Below are 21038 nucleotides of genomic sequence, written 5' to 3' on the forward strand. Positions count from 1 at the left end.
ATCTCTTTAGCTATTTCTAGTCTGAATTACATTTGGATTCCCATATATCATTATTAAGCAACATAACCGTAAGAGATCCACTGAGCAATATTTGAGCAGTGGAAGAACAATGAGCAAAAAACTAACTGCATACAAAGTTATTAATTAAATGTACAGTAATACTTACAGAATTTGTAACCAGACAATTCATCATGTAATTACTGCCACCCTTTTAAAACTGTATTAATATAAGGTTTTGTTTTCATTGTTTCAAAATGTTATCATAGGGGCTGGGGGTTTAGCTCAGTGGCATAAGCACCGGGTTTGCAAGCAGGCAGTCGTGAGTTCGATCCCCGGTACCCATAAAAAGGAAAAAGACAAAAAAAAAATGTTATCGTAGTTTATTTGTTTTAAAGAAAGTACTTTTAAAAAATCTATTGTAATGGTTACCAAACATGTACATGAATGCATTTATATGAATGTGCATTTTTAAAATATTATACTAGAAAATTGTTTTTACTTATTTGATGATCATATCTAGTAATATTGCTTTATTACTTGTTCTCAAAAACTTAGTATTAGAAATAATTTGGTCTACTTCCCTTGAATTTCTTGTCCCTAAAAGAAATATCATTTCACAATTATTCTTTCCTGATCCTGCATAAAATGGCTTATTTATAAGCTTTTCTTGAGCAGGGTATGTGTGTGCGTGTGTGTGCATGCATATGTGCATGTTTGTTGGTGTGTATTTCTTTTTTTTTTTTTTTTGGCTTTTTTGTTTTTATCGGTACCGGGATCGAACTCACGACTGCCTGCTTGCAAGGCAGGCACTTATGCCGCTGAGCTAAACCCCCAGCCCCTGTTGGTGTGTATTTTCTAGAAGACTTAGACTCTTCTTTAAATCTATTACATTGGCTATATGGTAATCACGAGTCAACTAACGTATCTATTTCAAATCCTGATATGCTGCTAGTGTTTAAACATTAGCACAAAAATTAAAACATTAGTAATGATTACATGCTAAATGTTAATATTTTATGTGTTTGGGGATAAATTAATCATATTAAATTACTTTTCCTTGTTTCTTTTTACTCTTCTGAGTAGCTTTGGTAATTTATAGCTTTTGAGGAAACTGGTTTATTTTAGTCATTGAATTCACGTGTACAGAGTTGCCATGTACCTTTATTATACTTTCAACGACTGTGGGGTTTATAGTAATACTCATCTTTCAAGTCTAATATTGGTACTTTTCATTACTGCACTTTTCAAAGAACTAACTTTTGCTTTTATTGATTGCTTTTCTACTTTTTTTTTTCAAGACAGGGTCTCCCAGTATAGCCCAAGCTGGACTTAAACCCACTATGTCCCCCAGGCTGACCTCAAACTCACCGCCATCCTCCTGCCTCAGCCTCTCAAGTGCTAGAATTACAGGCAGGCCCCCTATGGCTGGGTCGCCATAGTTTCAAACTGATCTTTGCTCTTTATTATTTACTCCATTCTGACTGCTTTGATCTTAATTTGTTCCTATTTTTCTGGTCTCTTCAACCTAACTCATCAATTTGAGACATTTATTCTTTTCTAAGCATTTAAAGCTCTAAAATTTTATGGTCTCCCAAAACATTTTAAGTTACAAATGTGGCTTGTACTTATGGTTTGGATGATACATTTCTATTTATTGCTTCCCCAAGAAGTGTAACATACTAGCAAAGTGTTTTCTTTTCAACACATTAATAAAAGTTTAATAGCCTTTGGGGTCAGGGAACAAAGAATCCCAGACACTCAGAAAGCAGCCAGCAACAGCCTTGGGTGGTTTGAGTTTCTCTAGTTCCAATTATGGAAAAACTTAGGATAGCTCTTAAAGTGAAAAATACGTCCTCTGAAACTGCACTTGAGAGCTGTGGTTCGTCAGAGTTCCCTGTCTACTGACAAAATAATCAGATTTTCTTTTAAGAAAATCAGACCACGTCCATGGAGTATGAGCCATGAGGCCGAAAGGCCAAGGCAGCTTCCTCACCTTCTCTGACTTCTCACTCGCTGGCTTGACTCAGTGCCGGAAATTTGTCCCAAAGCAGCCACCTTCTTGGTTCCCTGGCCTGAAAGCTGGACTTTACTTTCTGCAGCCTGCCCTGCACTTCTCACCACTGTGTAAGCAGTGTGAACTCACCCCCAGCCCTGCGGCCTTGGCTCTTAGGGACACAGAGGTTTCTGGGCTCAGAGGTGCAGGACCACCATGGCTGTCACACTGTCACTGTCACCACTGCCATGAGGATGGCCAGAGACAGAGACACTGGACACATGCAAAGCAATAATGAAAAGTGGGACATTTCCCTTCCTTTCTGACCCTTAGAGATCCTCTTGCCTGCTCCATAGACATGAAAGAGGGATTTTCCAGAGCTTTGGCTGTCTGGGTCATACACCACGAAGGGGCCGGGCCGAGAGCTGGCTGTGGGTCAGCGGCATAGCCCCTGCTGCCTTGGTGGGGTGTGGAATTGTGATCCCTCGCCCCAATCTGCCTGCCAGTCTCCCCTCATCAGGGTCCCCAGCACACATGCGTTCCCCTGGGTGTTTAGTTTCACGATGGGGCAGTGTGAGGAGTGTTTGTTCCACTTTGCCTGGAACTGGGGCCAGGAAAAAAGAAAAAATGCTTGAAGTTCGAGTGCAGTTTGAGTATGTGGTAGAAAGGACATGGTGGGTACAGGTCATTTGCACAACAGGGCTAGTTTGGAGTCAGAAGTTTGCCTGACTATCCTGAGGATTAACGGCTAGATTCATTTGTCAATTCAGAAATTCCTTGAGTTTTGCACATTTAGACATGATTATAAATCTAAGGTAAAGTCTATAATTTAGAAAAGATGTATTCAGGCTAAGGCTGATCAAGTGGGAGTCGTAGTGGATTTAAACAAAACAGAGCAAGAGAAAATCCTATCATTCTCAGAAAAGAACAGTACATATATGTGCCTCTTTCTGGGCAGAGGAATCTGCCTCCTTCTGGATGGAACTCAAGAAACACATTTTTTTTTTTTAATTTTAAAGAGATTAAGACAAAACAGGACATAACAAAGCATATCAGAACAGAACAATGTAAACAACACAGTATTTCACCAGAAGACAACCCATAATTCACAGTGACTACCATAATGACTCTTTCTTTGAAATAACTGAGCATAACTTCATATACAATAGTGTCAAACATAACAAAATAGTATCAAACCGTTCAAGAGAATGAAAGTATTACAGGGATTCATAACCAAATAACAGAAAACAAACAATGACTACTATATTATCTCATTTTCCATAGAAGATTTGTTTATACTATCACACATAATACAATCGAATAAGATACAACATGATAGAACCAAAGGAAACAGAAGAGCAAAAGCATGGTAGGACTTCAGAGTAAGATGGTATTAAATCAGTGCTGGCTATTATAATGACTTTTTTTCTTCAAAATAGCTGTTCATACCATCACAGATAATAAAATCAAACAAACCAGGATAAAATCATTCCAACTACTGAATGAAAACATTATAAAGGTTCAAAGCAATGTAATGGGGAATCATGATTACCATAAATTCTTATGCTCTTACCATTTTTTACACTAGGGAGACTATACTGTATTTATACATGTGAGTTTGATTTATTTCACTTATGAGTATAGAAGAGACACATTTTTATTCTAACATTATCTACCTCAGGAGGATTCAAGGTTGGAAGTGAAGTTGGAGCTATGTTCTACTGTCTTGTTCTGCATTATAAATGTACCTCTGCTTCCAGAACCGTCTGTGTGGTCTGTCAGATCAAATCTCAGACCAAAGGCCTTTTTAGTCATTACTCTAAAGACAATGGACTCTACCTTCCATAAAAAATATTTGATTGTAGGTATGATATTTTTGTTTTGTTTTGTTTGCTTTGGTTTTGGTTTGGTTTTTGAGACAAGATCTTGCTATGTCATTCAGGTTAGGCTTAAACTCAGTATATACCCCAGGCTGGCCTCAAACTCACAGCCATCCTCCTATCCCAGCCTCCTGGCTTCTGGGATGACAGGTGTGCACCACCACATCCAGCTTGTAGATGTAATTTTAAAGAAGGAATATCATCTTAAAAAATAATAACTTGGAGCCTTTAGGTCTAAAAAACACTATGTTTAACTATGGCCTTGGACCTACGTTTCCAATAGCAATGTACATGTTAACAAATAACAGAAAGCCCAAGCTTCTAAGCCTATGCACCTAAGAATTTAACCAGATCACAAACAAGAAACCTGGGGCTCAGCATAATGTCTATAGCATGAAAGAAGTTTAACTGACCAATTCACAAACTTATTCTCTACAATGGATATTTTTTTCTTTCTAGGCAGGTCATTCTATCAAAAACATGTGAAAAGATAGCCAGTATCACAGTAAAAGCATCTCTGTATCTTTGCCCTTAGTACCACTTTCATTTCCAGGACTAGATGCTCAAGGCTACATCTGCTGGTTCTCTAGCTGTGAACATTTTTTGTTTGAATGCTGTGCAGTTTCCAAACGGTGGCATCAACCTGAGGGCTCACCAACACAGTAATGGAATACCTTTTCCTATCTTTCTTACTTTTATTGGAAGTTATCAACATTTTGACCTTCTGATAGAGTAACAAGCAAATAATGGTATATATTTTATTCCTGTTAAGTATCATTTCTGAGGCTATTATTGATATATTCAGCATCTTTTTAAATGCTTACTGAAGATATGTCTTTCTTTGTGAATTATCTATTTTAATTGATCTTTTGGCATATGGTTTATCAGCATGAAGGATTTTAATTTTTGACTCTTTTTATTTAAAGAGAAAAGAAAAAACAAAACAAAGCAGTAAAAAGGTACAAGTAATACAGAATTTCAAGAAAAAAATATACAGTAAGAAATCACTAGTTAATAGATTACATATTGTCATCTTAGAAACGATTGTCCAAATTACAAAATTAAAGCATACAAAGTGGACATTCATACAGTGATATTGCAGACAGTTCTGTTCAATGATCCAACAAAAACTCAGAGATATGGTTTTCTATCCTACACACTTAAATATACATGCAGTTATATCCTTTAGATCACTTTCTTTTCCTCTCTTTTTTAAAATAACAATTACACTTTTTGGGTTTTATCACTCCCGCAGTTCTTAAAACATTTTTTTTTGAAGAGAAAAAAAATGTGACAAAGCAAAACAGAGTCAGTTAGAACAGAAGGATGGACATAGTACATGATGCAAAAACAGAATACCAGGTGATCAACAATGGTTACCATTATGCCTCTTGCTATCTTAAAAAGCGTTGCCTATATCATCAGGTATAATAGAATTGAACAAAACAGTACAAAACAAGACCAATAAAATCTACACTGGAGACCTTACAGGACTTCAAAAGAAGATAATAGTCAAACCATAATGGGCTTTATATTAAATCTTATTGCCTTCAAAGTGGTTCCCAAACCCTCAAACTTGATACTATCAAACAAAACAGAATATAGTAAAATCAGAAAAAGATGGGGAGAGCAATACAGGGGTTCAAATCAGGTTAATAGGAAAACAAAAAAGTTACTATAATATATCCCGCTATTTTTTAATTTAGTTTTCCCTTAATTAAAATAAAATAAGAAAAATTAAATTAACTTTTTGAAAAAAAGGAGGAGATTAAGATAAAAGAGGACATAGCAACAGAACAACACAGGTCAGAACTGAACAATTTAAGCATCATTGTGTTTCACCGCCAGATAACCTGACATAATGGTAGTCACCAGAGTGTCTCTTTCCTTGAAATATTTGAGTATAACTTCGTATACTATAGCATCAAACATATCAAGACAATGTGAAGCCATTCAAGAGAATGAAAGTATTACAGGGTTTTTAGAACCAATTCACAGAAAATGAACAACAGTTTCTATATTATCTCTTTGCCTATAAAAAATTTTTATACTACCACATATAGTAAAATATAATAAGATGCAACATGTTAAAACCAATGGAAACAGACGAACTACAGCTTGATGGGACTTCAAAACAAAATGATACTAAATCAGCACTAGCTATGATATTTGCCTCCCTCCCCATCGTTTGTCCTTTACACTGATCTATGGTATCTGGAATACTCATGTTTATCTCCAGGACACCAGAGATACCACTTTCTCTGTCAGGCTTTCCCTGATTTCTCTGCTAGAATCAGTTATTCTTTCCACTAAAGATCTATCACATTCTGTGCATATCCCTGTGCATACAATTATAGAACCATAAACATTTTCCTCCTGATTAAGAAACTACATCAGAATGCATATAGTTCATTCATTAAAGAAGCAAATCGTCAAGCTTCAGAATTTTAATTTGGCTTATGACTTGTATCATACCATCTTTCATTTTACAGAAATTTAAGTTCCATTTCTCAACTGCTTCCTTATGAAAATTCTTATTTTTCCCTGCCTATGCTTTTTCATTTATGAGCACCATATTGCCTTCAAAATTCTTCAAGAATGCCCCACTGCTGTGCTGAATGACAAAAACCACCTCAAATTCTATTTGCCTAAAACAGCGGTCATTTATTTTGCTCAGTTCAGACAGGACTCAGTGGGGGAAGGCTTGTCTGTACTCCCCTGAGGCTGGCAAATTGATTCATTGCTAACTGAGATTTCAGCCAGAACTGCCACCTGGGACCCAAAGTCCTCTTCTACCTGGGTCTTTCAATCATGGTACTTCCTCATAAGGTTGGGTGTGTTCTGAGAGTGACTATTCCAAGTAATTTGCTGCAAAAACAGCCAGTTTCAAGAGATGAGGCTTGGGCTCAAAAGTTGAAACAACATCATTTTTACTGTATTCTATTTGCCAAACCACCGAAATGGCTTCCCTTATTTTAAGAGAAGAAACATAGATTTCCATTCCCAGTGGAAGGAGGGCCAAATGACTTAAAGTTTTTTAAAAATGTACTATATCCACTTTTGTACTGAATCTTTCTAAAATTGTCAAAAATGTTACCAGTATGTGCTAGAACCCAGCCATGCTTGGCTCCCTGCAGAAATGTGCAGGAAGTCTGTCTTGTTGAATCCGTGTCCTTTGGTGCCATGGTACATGCTTCATGTACTCCATGATCCCTTTAGTTTCTTCTAGCCTCCCAGTCTTGACTTCTGAGCCAAGACAAGGCACTTTGTTCTCTGTATCTACAAAATTTTCTCCTCCTAAACTTCCTGCTCCTCTAAGAAATCAACTCGTGCAAACATTTTATTGACTATGGTCATATTTTGAATTCCTGCTCAACATACATTGATAACAAATTATGGAGTCTGTAGAATCCCTTTCAACTGACATCTGTGCTATGGTCTGAATGTGTCCCACAAATTGGAATTCACAAATTGGAAAGTTAATCCCTTACTTAATCTAACAGTCCTGGAGGCAGAGCCTATTGGGGTGTGTGTAGGTAACGAGGGCACTGCACTCCTCAAGGAATTAGTGTCATTATAAAAGAGCTCAGCACTCGGGCGTGGTCCTGTCTTTGCTTCTTCTGTTCCTTCTTCCCTGTGAAGATATAGTGTTTTCTCTCTGAGTCATGAAGCAATTGGATGCCACTCTGGAAGCAGTGTTAAAAGAACTTTGCTAGCAGCAGCTTGATCTTAGACTTCTCAGCCTCCAGAACTGTGAGAAATAAATTTCTGTTCTTTATAAAGTACCTTATATATGACATCTCATAATAGTAACACAAATGGACTAAACAATCTCTCAGTACTACTTATAAAAACCATACTCACAAGATCACCCAAGGCACTTTCTATTGCTAAAGAATATTCTTTGGATTTGAGTCCCTTGGTCTCTCCACAGTTTCCTTCTCCCTGGAACAGGACACCTTGGAAAGGAAACACCCTATAGAACAGGGAAGTGACAAATAAACAGGAAAACTGCCAGGAAGGTTTAATTTTTCAGTTGTGATTTTTTTTTTCATTGAGATAGGGTTTAACTGTGCAGTTCAGGCTGGCTTTGAATTCACGGTGATCCTCTCACCTCAACTTCCCAAGATTATTTTGTTTCTTAACAAAAAAAGTGTCTCAATTTCAAAACCTAAGAAGGAAATTAAAATGTCTACAATTCCTGCATCCTCAGGACTCCTGCCTTATTTCTGCTTTATTTCAGTGACTTTCTCCAAATAGGCCAGTGGAAAATAAGGCAGATACTTCACCCGAATAGAACACTGCAGTGCAAATCCATCTGAACCACAGGTAATTCTGTGCTAGAATTTGGAAGGTTGTTTTGGAAGATATCATTCTTCTTCAAGATTTCAAACTGATTGAGAAATAGGCATAGGATCAAGTATGGACCAAAATATCTGCTCTTGTTACTGTAAAGTCAGACTAGAGAATGGGGTTCTTGTAACTTTCTTCTTTTTCTCCCTAAAATCTAGCTCTTGGGGCTGCAGTGGGGAGAGACCTTGACCTGAGCATGGCTATACTGGATGGGATTGTGGCCTGTGGCTGTCAGGAAAGGACACCTGGCCGAATTAGCAAAAACAGAGATGAGAAGCTGGCCAACCACAGCCAGGTACAAGTTCCAGAGAGCCCTGGAGATTCCGCTTCCTCCAGACTCACCAGCCTGGTGACGCTTCTGCCTCACTTCTATAAACAAAGGAGAAAGAGAAGAAAACAGATGGGTGGAATCTTCTCTAATATTTGTAAGACAGTAAAGTTCCAGATCGTATAGGTCTATCAGAGATCAGGGAAAAATAAAAACTGGATCTGTTCTGTGAGTAGTCCTCTTAATAGCAGAAGGTCCACTCACAATGCATATGCTACAAAATACATTAATATTCACAATTCAAATCAAACAGCTTTAATATATATTTGTAAAGGAGATTATACAGAAAATGAAAAGCAACTTACAAAATAGCAGAAATATTTGCAAATCACATGTCTGATAAGAAATTAATATCTGAATTCCTACAACCCAACAATAAGAAAACAAGCAACTTGCATTAAAAAATGGGCAAAGGGCTTTCACAATTATTTCAACAAAGAAGATATGCAATTGACCAAAAACCACCTGAAAACATGCTCAGTGTCATTCATTCTAGAAAAATACAATCAAACTCCAATGAAATACAACTCTATGCCTTGTAGGACTGCTGTAATTTGAAAAAATACAAAATAGCAGGGCATGGTGGTACACACTATGATCTCAATACCTAGGAGGCTGAGACAGTAAGATCACTGTGAGTTCAAGCCAGAATGGGCTACATGGTGAATTTAAGGCAAGACCCTGTCTCATAAAAAATAAAAAAGTTTTGATGAGATGTAGAAAATTGGAATGTTTATATATTGCCTGGAAATGTAGAATAATATAGCTCTATGGAGAAGACTTTAGTGATTTTTAAAATAGTTAATATGTACATCTATACCAAAAAGAACTAAAAATAGATATTCAAATACTTCTTTTTTTTTTTTTTAATCGGTACCGGGGATCAAACTCATGACCACATGATTCCAAGGCAGGCACTTATGCCGCTGAGATACATCCCCAGCCCTGATATTCAAATACTTCTATGCCAATGTTTTTTCTACAGCACAAAAGACAAAACATGGAAACAACTGTATCCAAGGACAGATGAATAGATAAACAAAACGCAGTACAGGCTGAGCAGGCCTAATCCAAAAATCTGAAATCATAAATGCTCCAAACCCAACATTTTTAAAGGGCTGACATCTCCCAAGAGGAAAATTTCATCCTTGACCTTGTGTGATAGTTTATAGTCAAAATGTTAAGCACGCTAAAAGTGATGTCTAAAATTACCCTTAACTATGTGTATAAAGTATATCTCAATGTACATACATTTCTGTATGTAGACTTGAGTTTTATGTGCCCAAGATATCTCCTTATACAGAGGCAAAGATTCTAAACTTCTAAGAAAATCTTAAAATCAAAACCATTTCTGATCCCAAAACACTTCAGCAAGGGATTATGATGGATTATCATTCATTATTCATTTATTCATAGTTGTTATTTATTATTCAAAAAGCAATGAGGTTCTGATTCTTGCTACAGTATGAGCAAATCTTAAATACATCATACGCTAAGTGAAATAATCCAGACACAAAAAGACGAGCATTGTATGATTCCATTTATATGAAGTATCTAAAATAAATAAATTCGTACAGACAGAAGGTAGACTATAGATTATATGTGGAGGTCATTATGGGCTTACTACGTAACGTGTACATAGTTTAGGTTGGCAGTAATGCGTGATTTTTGGAAACACATAGTGATAATGGTTAGCAGATTGTGAATACAATTAATGCCACTAAGAAGACACAAATAATTAAAATGGCAGTGACATGTTCTGTGTTATACACACTTTAGCACAATAACAAATTTTAAAATTCTGATAAAAACTTCAGCTTAATGACAGAAAATCTTACTAGCCCTTCTTGAAGGCAAATTCCAAGTAGACTTAGTTTTCGCATTCATATATTCCATTGATAGTACATCCGTATCTAGCTCAGTGTACAAAAATAGGACAAAAAGTATTTGTTGTGTTAGTCTGAAGCAGGAAACCAGCAGATTTATAGGAGTCAAATGAAAGGTGAAACTTTTTAGCGTGTTATTCTCTGAAGGGTCATTCCTCAGAGCAGGCTAATGCCACGTATCTACAAACACAGGAGCCAGGCCTGGGAGATTTTCTTGGCTCACACAGTCCTAAATCCTTTGAACACCAGCAATGGAGCTGAAAGATAGAGGCTGTGGGGGAAAACACTCTCAGCAACATCCCTTAGTATTTCTATCTCTCTTCTGTCTTTAGCCACTTTAGCCACCTGCAGGCATGGTGCTGATAGTGGTCACAGGGAGATCTTCACCTGGCTTAAATCAACCTCTTCCCCCTTCTCAAGGCCTCCTTTCTCATTAGAAAGAATTTGAATGTGATTTGGCAATCTACATGCCTTTTGGGAGTTAAAGCTTTTTCTGCATGATTATGTTGTCACCACTGAAAATAGAGGAAAAAAATATTTTTTTCCTTTGGATACTCCACTGGGATTATTAAGCACATAGCTAAAGGCGAAGTAAGCTCTTCAGGGTATGGATATTACCAACATTAGAAACACTCATAAAAATTCTGTGTGGCCAGAATTTTCCTCTTTAGTCCAAATTGCTAGAGTTTGAGATAATTTTTAATGGGAGGCAGAAAATAGCTTTTCTGTTAAATTAAACATCCAAATTACTCTGATATGTTTATTGTTGTCATGATAGTTATGCCTCTTCTTCTTTAAAAGCAGCATGCACTTTCATACAGCTTTGCATTTCACGCCAAGTTTTCCTCTCAGATGTGTTACGGCAATTTATTTTTCTAACTTTTCAATGCAGACCGTGAGACCAGAGAGGCTAAGTGCTGTGTCTGAATCAGAGGGGACTTGGCCTAATGCCCACAGGCTCCCAATACCCTTCCAGAACATTCTTCTGTTATGAGTAGAACAAATTGCAGGGCCCCGTGCATAGGGAAAGGACTGGAATATACATTAAATATTAAATATTATCGGTTTCTTGAACTACTGACATCCCTACCCTTTTAAAAGCTCATCTTAAAGCTAACTTGGATCCACCAGTTTTCCGCTACAGGTTAAGGTTATGCTGATCCTAACAGCATCATAAATAATAAATTAGTTAAAGCCCTCTTGCAAGATGGAAGTTACAATTTTTTTAATTTCAAAAAGTTGGCAAGTTTGAAATTGACTTCAGACTTTTTAATAACTTTTTTTTTCTTTTTAAAAGTATATTGTCAGAATCAGCTCAGTCTGCAAGATGATTGATCTTGTCATTTAAAATTTCTTGGTGCTCAGTGACTGATTGATAATAGCACCCAATATGGGAGATTAAAGGCCCTAAGTGAAAGCAAAAGAATATTTTATTTCAGACTTTATTTTCATAGACCTATATGCAGGGAGGAATTACGGTCCCAGTTTCCATGGCACATTAGGGTGAGCTCCAGAGTGGATATGAAGCCCTGATCTGTTCTCTCCTCATTTTGCAGATAAAAACCTAAAGTCCAGAGAACTTAAGTAGCTGGCCCCTAGCCTGGGCACTGGAATAAAAGGACAGGATGCTGAGAAACTAGAACCCAGCACAGCACTTTCAAGGGGGATGGATCCGCTTAAATGTAAAACTGCTTCCCATTTGATCTCCTGGGTGGGTTCAGACATGAAAATTTGAGCAGATACATTGCATGTTTTAATTTTTTAAAAAATATATTACAATTAAAAGACACATCAATAATAATGCAGTGTGTTCAAAGCAGGGAGGGCATATTTGGGTATTTTGCGGGATCCATGGCAATATGTCTTTTACTGTAAAAACCTTTTAAACATTCACTGTATTTTTGAACACTCACTATTAAGCAAACATTTACAGCAATTTCCATCAAATAAAAACATTATGATGTGTTCTCATCCACTTGATTCAGTGAATCTGACCCTATGCAACTTCTGATTCTTCTTGGAAGTCACAATGACCATACATAAATGTTTTCACTCAACTGAGGATATCCAGGCAGCGACAATAGTGCATGTAACAATACTCATAAAAGACGACTTCCAGAACGGCCTCAGCGGCAAGAATGGCAGGATACATGTGTGGAAAGTGAGGGGGTACTCTGAGGGAGATTAATAACCGTGTGCCTGCTACGATAGTGAATTAAAAAAATTTTTTTTTTAATTCATTCATTTTCATCCCTAAGGAAGTACTCCTACTGGAGTTGTCTTCTGGAGTTGAATGAGGGAAAAAGCAGGCAGCCAGAGGAGACCTGAACTGCTGACAACTCCCATCACTGAGTCATCAGGGGACCAGAAAATGCTGCCTGCCACAGACCATTAGTGGGAACTGGAGAAGAGACAGTGTTTGAAATGTAGCTTCAGCAGCACTTGGGGTGATGCATATGAAGCAGCTAAGGACACAGGAATCACAAGAAAGCACACCTCCTGTAACGGGCAGGAATAGAGAGGAAGTACTAGGTTTCCACACTTCTTGGAACTCAGGCTTCAAGATGAGTTTACATTTATGCAGGTTTTTAATGTCAAAAGAAAAGCCTGCATTATTAGTCACATGACTCTGGTTTGTGACACAATTAGAGCTAAACACAGGTCATTTGATTCCTGGTTCAGTGCCTTTTTACAGTCATGTTTTTTTCAAAACATAATTCTTACGAGGACCAAGGATGACTACGTGCAGAGACAGCTCAGAGCCCAGACATCAGAGCAAGGAGCTGTCAAACAGGAATTACTCCTGATTCTAATGTTCTCTTTCTTCAGTTCCAACTTTTTCTTCAACTTCTCAATCTAACTGACCCGTTACAGTGGACCTTGACTTATGAACTCAGCTCATCCACAAGGGCTGGTTGTAACTCAGTTGCAAGTCAAGACTATTTTTCCCATAAGAAATAATGGAAATACCTATAATGTGTTCTGAACCCCCTAAACGTTCCTCAACTAACATCTTCACAATTTAAAAAAGGTTTGTATAATGTGCATAATTTACCAGAAACATCAATAATTTTCCTAGTGTATCAACCAAAAGATTATAAAATGTGCCTAACTTATCAGAAACAACAATTTCATACTGCATATTCACCATTAAGTTGACATCTTTGGCTTGCAGGAAGGGGAGATGAAATGGAAGGTGGTTGTTGCTTGGAAGGAGAGTCCAATTCCCTAAGAACATCTGGAAACTGGCTCTCTGGTGACCTTTCTCTCCTTGGGAGAATCTGGCCCACTAGGTTTCAACCTTTTCAGAACTAAAATCTGGTCTAAAGTTGTCTCTTTCTGTCTTTAACACTGTTCTGTAGTATGAAATGCCATTGTCATCATCAAATGAATGCAAAGATTGGCTTTGTCTATCTGGGTGGGTCTTCTCCACAAAAATCTTGCAGCTCTGTCCATGTATCTTAGGATTTCTTTTATATCAGAAGACCTTTGCTGCACTGATTGTTGATACTCCTCCTCCTCTAAAAAAAGCTCCTCAGCTGCAAGCTGTTTTTCAGTGTTGTAGTCAGGGGTTGTGAGGCCAAAGATGACAATCAGGACACAGAATGTATAATATTATTTTATGATGCTCACCCAGAGTTAAACACAAGAAAGTGCAGAAAATCTATCCACAACACTAAAGACCCAGAATATTCAGGCAAGGACCTGGATGCCACAGCAATGTCCTGCATTAGTCCAGCTGAAGACCTCAAGCCCATGACACTGACTCCCACAAGTCCCACTGGAGGTCTAGAGTCCATCAGAAGGACTCACGCCAGTGTGTTTTAAAGATCTGTTCTGGAAAGGTCCAAAGGTCAGCAGCAGAAGCTAGAAAGACTATGCCAGCAGGGTGAAGGAGCTGAGCTGGTAGATTGAGAGTTCCACACTAGAGCCCAGAAGTCATGCTCAAAACAAGGACCAGGGCTGCCCTAAAAGTACCACAGCCATTCTTATCCTCCAACAATAAGAACAGTCAAGTATATGCCAGAAAGCCAGTGTGACAAGTTTCTCCTGGAGATTAAAGAGCATGCATCTTCCCTTCAGGAGCCAAGAAGCAATGCTTGATGTAAGGACCACAGCTCTCCCAAAGGGAACCACTGTTACTCTCACGAACAAACTCCCAAGCTCCTCTGATGATAATGGTCAAACTCATATTTGGGAAGCTAGTCATGACAAGCTCCTCCAGGAGAACAAATGGCTTGAACCAGCAACACTTAGGAAAACCCACAATGCCTTGTTCTTCTTCTCCACTTCTCTATTTATGCTGGCAAGTTTCCTCAGGTGGGCCGTCTACACTCAGTACCAAGGTGATTTAATTCAGGTGGTGTTAAATTGACCACCAGTTTTTAATCCATAACACTCAGCCAGAAGTTGCTGAAGTTCCTGTATAGACAGTTGCTTTGAGTATTTTTCCATCAGTTCCTCCACATCACTACAATCTACCTGCAAGCCTACAGATTCTGCTATAGTGACAATGTCATTAATCACAGGGTCAATTGAAGGCTCAGGCTCCTCTACACAGCCTTCAAAGGCTCTCTCCTGAATAATTTTAGGCCATACTTTTTTCCAGGCAGATCTCAGTGTCCTTAGAGAGACCCTGGCCCAGAATTTCCCTGTTAACCCACACAAGAAAGGATGTTGGAACGTTCCTTCCAGAACTCGTTAAGGGTTAAATCTGTATCTGAGATCATCTGAACATTTCAGGAACAATTCCTTGGTGTGCAGCTTCTTAAAGTTAACTATAAACCCTAGGTCCACAGGCTGCAGTAGAGCAGTTGTCTTAGGTGAGAGGAACTCAAGAACCATGGGGTTTCTTCAGCCAATTCTTCCAAATCTCATGGGTGAGCAGGAGCACTGTCCATGATGAGGAGAGCCTTGAGTGGCAAATTTTTGCCCTCTAGATATTTAATAATAAGACAAAAACCCTCCCTAATCCACTCAAGGAAAAACACTCCTGTTACCCAGGTTTTGTGTTAGACCTCCACATGACCCTTAGCCTATTCTTCATGACTTTATGTTTTCTAAACACTCGAGGGGTCTCAGAGTGACAAACCAAGAGAGGCCTTATCTTGAGGTCACCTTTTCTTGTGAGGTCACTCACATTGGTATATAGCAATGTTAGTTTTTCCTTCATAGGCTTGTGGCTTGGTATTTTCATCTTTTGTAGGGTAACATATGTTACCCTCACATTTCTCCACAATTACCTTCTTTTTCACTGTGATTGTTTTCTTTATCACCCTTCCCTTTCTTAACTTCTTTTCTAGCTTTTTGGGGGTCATTTTGATAGCAGCAATCACAGCATTTATATAAAGCACTGACTGAAATCACAGCCACAAACACATGTGCCTGGGCTCAGACGATGCTTACATACACTTTTCTGGCATTGCAAATCTTTGTGGCTGACATAACTCAAGACACTGGTCATAGGTTAAGCTTAAAATTCTAGTCGTAACCCAAGTAGTTCAATTGTGAGACCAGTAGTAACTCAAGAGTCCACTGTATTTTTATCACCACCCAATCAGAAAACTATGGCCTATGTAACAGCTGCGTATTCGGTTTGCCTGTGAGTTTACAAAACAATTAAATGTTTAGATCTAAAATGTCCCCCAAGAGGCTCATATGTGACTCCAGTCTCCAGGACAGAAGTACTCAGAAGTAGGGCTTTAGAAGTGTTTACATCTTGAGGGTTTCACCAGTAGATTAACCCCATGATGGATTTAGGATCTGATAACATTAGGTGGTGAAAACTTTGGCAGGTGGGTTGGAGGGGGAAGAAGCAGGTCACTGAGAGCCTGCACTGGGAGGGTACAAACCACCTGTGCTGTCTCCTCCATCCTGCTTCCCAGCCACTGTAAGGCTGAGCAGTTTGCTCCGCCAAGCTCTGTGACCATGACATTCTGCGTTGTCATAGACCTATCCTCAGTGACAGAGCCAAGAGACCACTAAAACTTCAGAAACAGTGGGCCACGATATACCTTTCCTTCTTTAAATTGATATCATAGGTATTTTGTCACAGTGACAGAAAGCTAACAGATAGTTCAATAGGGTTTAAATACAAAGCCTTGAAATTATTCTTAGCAGAAGGTATTAACAGCAGAAGGTTGCACTCTGTTGTTGGGACATGACAGTGTAATGCATGGAATGGGAAAATAGGGGTATTTTTGTTCACTGACGCAACCATGAAAAAATAATTATTTTTTTAAATTTCTCTACAGTGAACACATTATCGCCACATTTTCTTTCACATTAGGGGAAGGTTCTTTTTTTAAATCTCATTACTTTCTTCTCATGCTGACGCTTGTCCATCATAACAGCAGTGATTTTTCTTCTCTGTCTGCTACAACATTAAGACGGCCATGGCCAAAGAGGCATCAAGAAAAGAAATGTAAGACACAGACATCTGCTTCTTCCTCTGCAATTTGCCTTGGCTTCCTATCTTTTATCTTACCTTGAGCTTGGCCAAAAGAAGTTCATGGTCATGAAGCAGTTTTTTGGTTTCATCTTGACTGCCCCCAATTTCCAGAAGATTGGGCTGTGACTCAGCCAGCTGAAATTGTACCCATTTGCCACACTAAAAATAAAAATGAAATAAAATGCACTTTTAGTTCCTCTGGTTCCTTCCTCTTCACTCTTCTCCTTTTTAACTTTATTTTTTTAATTTCCAGTTATATAATGAGGTGTTTTTTTTCCTGTAGAGATGGGTCTTACTTAAATTGGAACCTAACGAGTCTACTATAAATCCTTGCCTTGCCTTGCTTTTTTCTTATGATAAATTGTTCTCTCTGGCATGTTGGATTTGAAATTTTAAAATTCCCAAATAAGGAGCACGTATAAGGAGTTTGTATAATTGAATAGTACAAAGTTAGATAATAAAAAATGTAATTTCATAAAAGTAGTGAAATTCCATATGGGCAAAATAGAATCCACTGTGGATCTGACACAGAATTTCCATCTTTCCACTCTAAGGAGCTTGAAGTGTATTTTATATGGACAAGGCAGTAAGATAAAGAGCCTGGGGCAACACGGGAACATTCTCACAAACCTAATTCAGATAAAATAAGAGTCCCCAGTGTAATTTTCAAGTTCTTTTCTTAGGTTCAGTGTACCTTTGATATTTTCATAGATGAAAAGAGCCTTATTCTTTATCCTGCTCAAAGAATATTTCATGTTTAAGGAAAAAGTTAACTTTTTAAACAATGAATTTGCCCCTCCTCTCCTCACTGTTGAAATTTGTGGTTGCTCAGAGTGTCATTAAACCATTTGCAAACGATCAGTTCTCACTGCTGCTGTATCAGATTTTTCATCTGCATCCACCTCCTTTGGAAGAATTAGGGGGCAAGTAGTCAGCGGAGGTCCTGTTAATTTGAGGGACAGCCCTCAACAGCACTGACAAGTTGTCCTCAGTAGAAACATTTTGCTTTTTGCATTCTGCACTTTCATGGTGAATGGTTTTATTCAATGCCCAGCTCTGTGTTGTTACTATGAATTTTCATATTGCCCTAAAATTTGCAGCAATTAAATTAAATAGGTCTTGTTGTTTTTGCTTTAATAAAAGGCCAGAGAAGCCATCAGTTAAGCCTGCTGGGGTCCTGGTAAGGAACTCGCTGGTGAACGACAGCTTGCTTGCCAGATCTCCTTTCCTTAAACACTACATTCTTTAGGTGGTAAATTACATAAAGCCCAAGTGTAATGCTTCAGAGGTTTTCGTGGGCAATAAAGTCAGATATCTTCTTCACCCTCAAGATGTGTGGTCATGTTTGCAAATGAGCAAATTGCTGGACATAAAACATGTACTTAAGTCCCAAGTGACTTCAGCACTGTGTCATTAAGTGCAAATTTGACACATGCTGTTTGCAGCCTTCAGTGGCAGCGTCTTTGCTCCCCATGAACGTGCCAAGGATTTAATGGTGCCCTTGCCGCATCCAAACCACGGCTGCATGGGCACATGCCAGAGCCTCTCACTAGGTGTTCCCTGGGCTCCTTCATGGTCAAAACAGTACCACCCTCTGACCTTCCTGCTCCAACTCTATCACATCCCCCGCTAAGAATCACAAGCATTGCATAGTGCCCCAGCCTCTGCCACTGGCAGTCACAACCCTTTGGATACATGTGCCTTGCTTTTAAAAACCAAATTGAAAGTTTGCTATCAAACCACTGTACATGCTTTTTGGCTAACTGGAAAGGAAAGAGAAAACTCTAATAACTGGCTAAAACTTCGTAGAAGCTTCTCTTATTTACCAATCTAAGAATGCTCTTAAGAAGACCTCTTACTTTTATCTTGCCTGTGCTGTGTCCTGCTGACTGAGTACAATATTCCTTACAGTTATCAACACAGCCAAGAAGCCCACAGCCACAGAGAGAAAAGGAAAGTTTTAGCTTACCTTTATGACAGCTATCACTATTTTGGAGTCTCCAGCCTGCACGGCTACTGAGCAGACAGTTGTAGTGGAAAGCTCTGCACCAAGATTTCCTGGGACGGACATGGTCTCTCAGAAGGAGAGTTTTACCTGGGGCAGCCTCTACACCGAAGAGAGTCTGCTGGTCATTTCAAAAGGCAACCAGCAGGGTTACTTGGATTCATTCAGGGAAAGAGCTCTGCTCGCACTGATTACTCTGCCAAAAGGAAAGTACAGGAGGTTAAAAATAGACAACCTCATTGAGTTTATCATGAGAGACACAGAGAGAGAGAGAGAGAGAGAGAGGAGAGCAAACAAAGAGCCACACCCCTAGTATGGTAACACTAAGAGCCTGTTATTTTTGCCATTATCTGAACCAAGAAGAACAGCTTTGAGCTCTTTGCCTATCAGCTGATGATTGATAGCAAATGGAAAAAAAAAAATACATCCTGACAACCCAAATTAGTTTGACCATTAAAACTAAACAGTTGTAACTATGGACTTTGAAACCAGAAAGTCATAGACCCGAATATCAAACTTTTCAAAGTTTTTTTTTTTTCTCAAGTCTCCTTCATGCTAAGAAAACCACTAAAAAATGCATTTTTTTTAAAGTTCTGGTTTTTATTGGGGAGTTAAGTCACAAAGTTTCTTGAAAACAAAATTTTATTTTAATCTGATTTTTTAAAACTTACTGCCCTTTGCCAAATGACATTTATGTGGAATGACCACATCTTTTCAAAGCCACAAATTTCTTAGGGACATTTTTAAAATATTTCAACCACCACTTATCCATAGATACCTATCACTTCAGGATTCTTTTGTGACTGTTATGCTGCCTTGAATAGCATTTTCAAATCAGTTTTCACAATCACTAGGAAGCCAAATGTTTTGCTGTTATTTTCTAATTGCAACAAGAAATATGTTTTACTTGATAAAGGTTTAAAAGTATATATATTGCAACAACTTTGTAAAGGGTAATATTGTACCTTAGGCTTCTTCAGGCTTGGTTTTTATTCCCCACCTTTACTCCCTGAGCAAATTATAACTGGCTTCAGATCAGAGCCCACGATCGGCAGATAAAGCCTATTGCTAGAAACTCCCATGTGTCACAAGTCGTCTGTGGTATTAAGCAGCAGCTGTTGGATTCCCTGTCAAAGAACAGCTGAAAATAACACTGAACTTCAGGTCAGAGGTCAGATGCAAACACCCCACAGGCAGGCACTACCTCCAAGGCTGCTGGGACCACTGGAAATCTCTCAGACAAAGCCCAAAAGGAGGACATAGCCATTAACAGAGTTAAATGAGTCCACTCCACTATTAGCTCAGTTTCAAAGCATGTTCAGGTTCTGGTTCAGGGCTGATGTTTAGAGGTCTGAGTCAGCTTGGCTTTGCTGAGGTTCCTGCTAATATTGTTAAGTGTGCATATGTGTGTGTGTGTACGAATCTTGGGTGCTGAGCCGCTATTTTGGTTTCCAAGGGCATGGCACAGCCAGTCTGTAGTTGTGTAGCCACAATGCTCACCTTGTGCTCTGACCTGCCTGCTGCTCCAGTGAGACGAAAACCACACGGGCAGCCCAGTTCTGCTGAGTGAATTCCACCAGGGGCCCAGAGAGGAGAGTTGGAGGAAGCTCAGGACAGCAAGTGCCACGGCTCTCTCGAACTCCTATGAATCAGTCATTTTATGGCAGTGCAGAGAACTCGCTGAGAGCCAGCCACCTTGGAATAACCCAGGAAGTTCTCTCCACCAGAGCAAGTATGTAGTTGGTGCTGATAGACCAAAACAAACTGATTGCGCCAGTTTTTAACTAATTGACCTCAAGAAAAAGCGGAAGTTGACACCTGTGTCATAAAGTACTCACACCCTAAACTAAAATGCCCAACGAGTGTTGCTCAACTCATTATGTGTTTTGCCAACCAGGACAGCAAACAGTGGTCTGCACTTAGAACACCCAACGCACTTTCACCCAAAGTTACTCCTCATTGCTTAGAAACTATGGGACACAGATTGCATAAAGGCCCTCAGGAGGGGAAGGGATGTTTTGGCAACCAGCTACAAAGCTCACAGGCTAAGTAAAGAGGGACTCCATCCACAAAGTCTGGCTCGAGGAGACCAGTTGTGTAAGGGGTGCAAAGGACAGCGTGAAACTTCTGAACTCACAGGCC

General features: G+C 38.9%; 1 protein-coding gene across 3 annotated transcripts in view; it reads right to left on the minus strand.

Moving 5' to 3' along the window:
- The window catches only part of Ccdc141 (coiled-coil domain containing 141), a 224298-nt gene that overhangs the window by 198674 nt on the left and 4586 nt on the right, over positions 1 to 21038 (minus strand). Inside the window, exons 1-3 of one of the 3 annotated variants that reach the window (XM_063259379.1) lie at positions 20397 to 20539; positions 18861 to 19092; positions 16928 to 17050 (exon numbers count right to left, since the gene is read on the minus strand). In XM_063259379.1, coding sequence (XP_063115449.1) covers positions 16928 to 17050; positions 18861 to 18962 — 225 coding nt within the window. In that variant the 5' untranslated portion in view covers positions 18963 to 19092; positions 20397 to 20539. Of the gene's footprint in view, positions 1 to 16927; positions 17051 to 18860; positions 19244 to 20396; positions 20540 to 21038 lie in introns of those variants that run through there. The other 2 variants (XM_063259378.1, XM_063259380.1) reach the window with 2 other exon arrangements.

The sequence above is a fragment of the Cavia porcellus genome, unplaced genomic scaffold (genome assembly GCF_034190915.1).
Source record: "Cavia porcellus strain 051 isolate PalLab524CR breed Dunkin Hartley unplaced genomic scaffold, mCavPor4.1 scaffold_12, whole genome shotgun sequence".
NCBI lineage: Eukaryota > Metazoa > Chordata > Mammalia > Rodentia > Caviidae > Cavia > Cavia porcellus.